Genomic DNA, 5954 nt, shown 5'->3' on the forward strand with positions numbered 1-5954 from the left:
TTTTTTTTTTTTTTTTTTTTTTTAAAGAAAATGGGATAATAATAATAATGATAATAAACCAAAAAATTACTTTTTTTAATCTTAGTGGTTACCTTGTATGAGGCCAGCCAATTGAGGTATTAAAACAAGCATCAAGCTATGTCATTCTCAACAAATTATACCTTCTTTTTTCACCTAATAATAAGGAAACCCCTCCGTTGGCTAAGACTAAAACTGGTTTGCCAAGCGGGCGAGGAAGTCGCAGAAGTTTCCCCCCATGGCCTTCTCTAAGTAAAACACAGACACAGTCAAACAAAGACTTTCAGAAACACAATCAACACACCAAAATTTGGTTAAGAACAAGTTAAAGTACACCCAACTTGAAGTGAACATTGCTCTGTCTCTATCTCTATCTCATGGATTGTTTTTGGAGTCATTTGGTGAATGATTCTCCATTGACTGCAAACAGGAAAGAGAACAATGTATTGACATTGGTGTCTGATAGAAACAGCAGGAGGAACAAATTGCACCATGAAAAACCAGAGCGAAAATGGCAGGGTTACTCAATTGGTACTGGAACTGACTGCGGGGGGGTGGGGGGAGGAGGAGCGTTCTCGGTTATCTGAGAAGGGGGTTGCTACCTACTACAGCTTCGACTTACTATCATCGATCGAGGTTTCTTCCCTAGACTTTTTTTAAGTTACTGACATAAAAGGGTAGGTTGTTCATTTCCAGCCCTTTGATTTCATGGTTAAAAGAGCTTGGAGAAAGTGAGAAAAGACACTAATCCCTTGAGTGAGAGTCACCCGATTCGGGTGACTCACTATCGGGTGGGGCAACTCGTCGAGGAAATCATGCTAGCTCAGAAGTTTGATGAATAACAAACAGAGGTGAGATTGAAGAAATGGAAAACAAGAGGTTTAAGCTGTATTTCTAAGTTCTCTAAGTGTGGGGATATAGCAGACTGCAGCTTCAAACTAGGGTTGTGCAAGAAACTAATTTCCTAGAACTCAACGAAGGCATTCAACTGAAACAAAACAAAAAAGTTCAATATTAACAAGAAATGATCTGTGAAGTGTTGAAACAACAAGTTTGACATTTCTAACACAAGTTGACTGAATCTATTCTGTAAGTAACTACATGAATATGCATCAATATTCAAGCACTGATATTCCCAAATGATGACAGTATGCTACACATTCATTTCTTGACCAGGGCTTTCCACAAGACATTGTATCACTCAAGATCATACAAGAAAATGTCCTTTTATCCAGTTCCAAATTCCTCCAATCCTATTCTTTGTGAATTATTCCACGTCTAGCAAAGGCAAAACCAGATTAATTTATGAACAAAAATTAGCATTTGAAAGTAGAGGAAGACCATACACCGCAAGTTATCGGGTGGGATTCAACAGTGGTTGATACCAAACTGCCAGGGCATACAGCATGATCACCAATCAAACCCATGAATTACTCTGGAGTCAGCACATGAATGGGGAAGTTTTTGAATCTCTGCAAAGAAGTAGCACTTCAAACCTTCATCACCTGTGCAACAACAGAGATTGAAGAAAAATCTACAGTATCAGAATCCAGGAAGAATTTTGAAGCTCAATCATGTAGGATGGACGAAGACTAGTTAAACAGAACCACTCATTTTCTTCAGAGATAAACATTTAGAAAATGATCTTTATCGACAGAACGAAAGGAGCATTTACCTTGCCGTTTTCAGGTAATTCAGGGACCTTATACAAATCAGCTGTGATCTCCGACAGCCATAACCCAGGAAAAAGCGTCTGCAAAATGGTACAGATTAAACGTGGATTCTCTATTTCTAAGCAAAAATGGTATCTAGAGGCAGATTAGAGAACTTGAATTGGAAAATTACTCGAAACTTGACGAAGAATAAGGGCAATTTGAACGAACTTACATCTAATTGCTTTTGTACGATTCTGGTCCTCTTCTTGGGCCGCCTCGGTGGTCTGAGTCCCACCATTTCCATGAAATCTTCATCGATCTCTCTCTTCGAGAGCGGCACTACCAATTTCACCTTCTTCTTCTTCTTCTCCGTCCCAATTTTCAACCTAGGTGACTTGACGTCACCGTCACTACGCAACGGGGAATTGGAATTCGATTTCTTCTCATCAAGCTTCAAATTCTTACTTCCACCACCGTCAACATTCGGAGCCTTACAGGCGGCTCTCCTCGTCCTTAGATTCCAAGGTCTGGTCTCCGCCATCGATAACGCAACCGCCGCCGGCGTCTCTTCCATTCCGGCAGAATCGTTCTTCTCTTCCGCCTCTTCTCCGGTCACCACTGCCTCCTTACTTAAAATCGCCTCTTTCATTTTATCAGCCGCCGTCTTCAGATCAAACATAAGCTTCTCTCTGACCGCCTCGATCCCGACGTCGTCGGTTTTCTTGATTATCGATTTCGAAACCTTCGGTCTCATCTCCAAATCCTTGAAGAACATCCGCATCTCTGAGCCCGATTCCCGACTCCTACTCTCCGTAGACTCCTCCGATCTCGAGGAGTGAGATTGTCGATTCATGCCGGAGACCTGTACACCATTAGAATTCACCTTCATGCACCTCAAGTGCTTTTGATTCCCCCACTTCAAACACGGCAACATGAAATTATGAAGAGATTTCGATCTCTCGGACCGCATTCTCATCGACCAGCTCCGTTCGTTGTCTCAAGAGACCCTCGCACACACCATTGACCGGAGATTCAAAACAGCCGATTACAGACAGAGTTGCCGGATTTCCGTAGGACTCTGTTACTACGAATTTCTGGGGGAAATTTGAGAGGAAGAGAGAAGTATCGGAGCTTGTAGAGAGAGAGAGAGAGAATGGTTAAGGGCTGTTTTTCCGTCGCTAGTTTCTTTGGTCGCTCTCACAGAATATGGCCGGAAGAAAAAAAAAACCACCCAAGTTTATACCCGTTGAGAGAGAAACAGAGAGAGACGGACCGGATGGTTTTAACGTTCGGACGTAGGGGTAATTCCGTCAAATCACCTTCTGAATTTGTTTTCTATTTTAATCATCCTCCAAGATTAAAGTATTAAGCTTTGCCCTAAATTTATAGTTATTTTAAACTAATTTTGAATCACAATTTTGTGCCTAATTAATCTATAAAATTAATTAATCAAAATGAGCCTAATTTAATAATTCAAAATAAAAAATATGAAGATTTAAATTTAAATCAAAATCGTATCATATAATTATTAATAATGTTAATATTAACACTATTAAAAGCTTCTCATAAAATTAAATATTTAATTTATTGGATACATAAATGAATATTTAGAGTTTACCTAATATCTTATATTTAAATTTAATTTCTTGATTTTTAGTATGCTCAATTAAATAAATTTAATAAATGTGTACTCCTTAGCATTATTTATTAAAATAGTCTCCCAACTAAATTTGAATTTTATCTAACATAAACATTTAAAAAAATTATATGCTTACAGATTTAGAATACACGTCCAATTATATTCATTTTAAATTATTTTTAATTACAGATATTAAATCAATTGTTACACAAAAAAATTATATTGTAAATTAAATTTATAAATTTTAAAAAATAATTTTTTTCCTATAACTTACGTGTTGTATCTTGACGGAAGCAAATGTTAGTTGAGATAAATATTAACTATTATTATTTTAGTTTTAGTAAAAATAATAAAAGAAATTAAAATACTTGATTCTTCTATTTTGTCGATTTTAATGGTCTAAAATTAGTTAAAATTAATATTTATTATTAGTTTAAATTTGATTTTGAACAAAATTATTTAAATAATATTAAAGTTGAACTGCTTAAAATATTTAAATTATATAATGAATAAATAAATAAAAGATTCCTTTTGACCCATCATCAAAATTAGTTATAAGGTATAAATTTAAGGTTAAGGAAGTCCATTTATAAATATAATAATTTTAAAAACATGCTAAATTCTTGAATTTGATTGAAATGATAAAAAAAAAAATTAAATGTATTTTTTATTTTCCTACGCAATATCGAAATTGAAATGGATTCTCAGATTTTGACTCCAAATCTATATGGAAATAAAATTTAAAAATAATGAATATATTTAGAAATATTCTAAACTTGATGTAGATAGAATTTATGCGTTTGCAACTCAAAACCTAAAATTAATGAAAATTTATTTATTTTTGGAAATATTTGAATCAACCCATTTTTTCCTCATGCCATTTTAATTCAAAATTATATTAAAAAATGGAGAAAGAATTTCTTTAGAATAAAACACAAGTAATAAATAAATCAAATTATGTCCTCGTCTTTCCATTTATATCAGATTTTGCCACGAAATTAGATTTCGTATGAAGTTAGAATTCTAGGTCGTAAGGCCCCCACAGACTTGGATTGACCGAATGAACTTGATCTCAATAATAAAGAGTTAGATATTGACCAACTTTCCCTTGCTTTGGAGAACAATGACTAAAGAAACTTGTTGATCTAGAGCTTGGCTTAAGAGGTTGCCATAATGCACGATTTAGGAGGTCAATCTATACGGTCAATCTCAACGCTCTAGGTTTGGTCTATTCTGATCCACGTATAAGTTAAATCTTCGACTTTCCTTCCTCAGATCTTAGATCTGATTCATTTATGAATTTTTTGAAATAGAATTTGAAATGGATAGTCATTTTCGTATAATATATTGCAATCTAAATATATGATGATAGTTTGTTTATATTATTTCGTGGATCGTTCAAAGAAGACTTTAGCTACCATCAAATTAAAAACTTTTATTGCCGTATTAATGTGGTATTAATTATGGTTTAGAAACAAAAAGATGTGACATGGCTCGTTGGTAAACGGGCTTGTTTGGCCATCCCGATTTTAAATCATTCTCTCTATTGGTATTTTTTATATATAGTTCAAACAAAATACTCATTAAATTGCATTGTTTTTGTAATTATACATATTTTTTTATCAAAATAATTCGTGATAACCTAAAAATCAACCTTTCTAATACAAACATTGACATGTTTGTCGAGACAATTTACTATAATATTGTTAATTGGTTCCCTTTAATGGACCTCATAATGTATTGAGATAATAAACCTTTTAAGACTATATTTTCTCTTTATAGTAAATAATTTCGACTTATTTATTAACTAAGTTTACATTATTTTTTTTTTTAAATCAAATCTATCCTAATAATATTTACAAATATGAAATAATAATGAAGAAAATATGCTTTAATTTAATTTTAAATTTGTTTATTTATATGGAAAAATAAATCCTATTTTTAATTGAATTATTATTCATTTTCAAATTTAAAAAAAAAACAAAAAAAACAACTTAATTCTAAGTAGATTTTATTTATGATTTTCCTAAATTACTTATTTATAAATTATTTATAATAAATTTTAAACAAAATATCCTAAACAAAAATTATGAATTTTTCTTTCTCCCTCTCAAGCTTTCTTCTCATGACTTTCTCTCTCACAAAGCTAGATATGCTGTTGACTTAAGTGATTAAATAGGAAAATTTAAGTTTGGAAGGATAATAAATAAATAAAATAACTAATTAATAACATATATGAAGTAATTATATCACGAGTTTACTAAAAAAAAAATTAATTAAAAAAAACAAGAATTAATTTTAATGTATTTTATTTGATGATAAGGAAAAGTATGAGAATAATTAATTAAGTTATCGCACTAAATAGATAATTTTAACGTGTGTTCGTGATGAATTTTTGTAAGAGATGAACTCGATAAGCTACTGATATAGAGTAGTATAGAATGAGGTAAAGTTGGAGACCAATATATTTATAAAATAAACATGTTATTTTTTATTATTATAGAGAATATATCGTTACTAAACAAAATTTAATGAAGATTCTTGTTCTCTAATATTTTTAGATTTTATTTTTAAATTTTGTTCCCCAAATCTTTCCTCAATGTAAATAGATTTTCATTCTCAAATAAATATTACTCCTATTC

General features: G+C 32.1%; 1 protein-coding gene across 1 annotated transcript; it reads right to left on the bottom strand.

Moving 5' to 3' along the window:
• Nucleotides 1–1050: 1050 nt before the first annotated feature.
• On the bottom strand, nucleotides 1051–2917 carry LOC111489849. Its single transcript, XM_023138271.1, has 3 exons — nucleotides 1906–2917; nucleotides 1694–1771; nucleotides 1051–1523 (listed from the first exon to the last, which is right to left on the bottom strand). Exons 1-3 carry the CDS (start codon nucleotides 2647–2649, stop codon nucleotides 1509–1511), a joined length of 837 nt encoding a protein of 278 aa, XP_022994039.1. The 5' UTR covers nucleotides 2650–2917; the 3' UTR covers nucleotides 1051–1508.
• Nucleotides 2918–5954: the final 3037 nt, after the last annotated feature.

The sequence above is a fragment of the Cucurbita maxima genome, unplaced genomic scaffold (genome assembly GCF_002738345.1).
Source record: "Cucurbita maxima cultivar Rimu unplaced genomic scaffold, Cmax_1.0 Cma_Scf00014, whole genome shotgun sequence".
In the NCBI taxonomy this organism is placed as follows: Eukaryota; Viridiplantae; Streptophyta; class Magnoliopsida; order Cucurbitales; family Cucurbitaceae; genus Cucurbita; species Cucurbita maxima.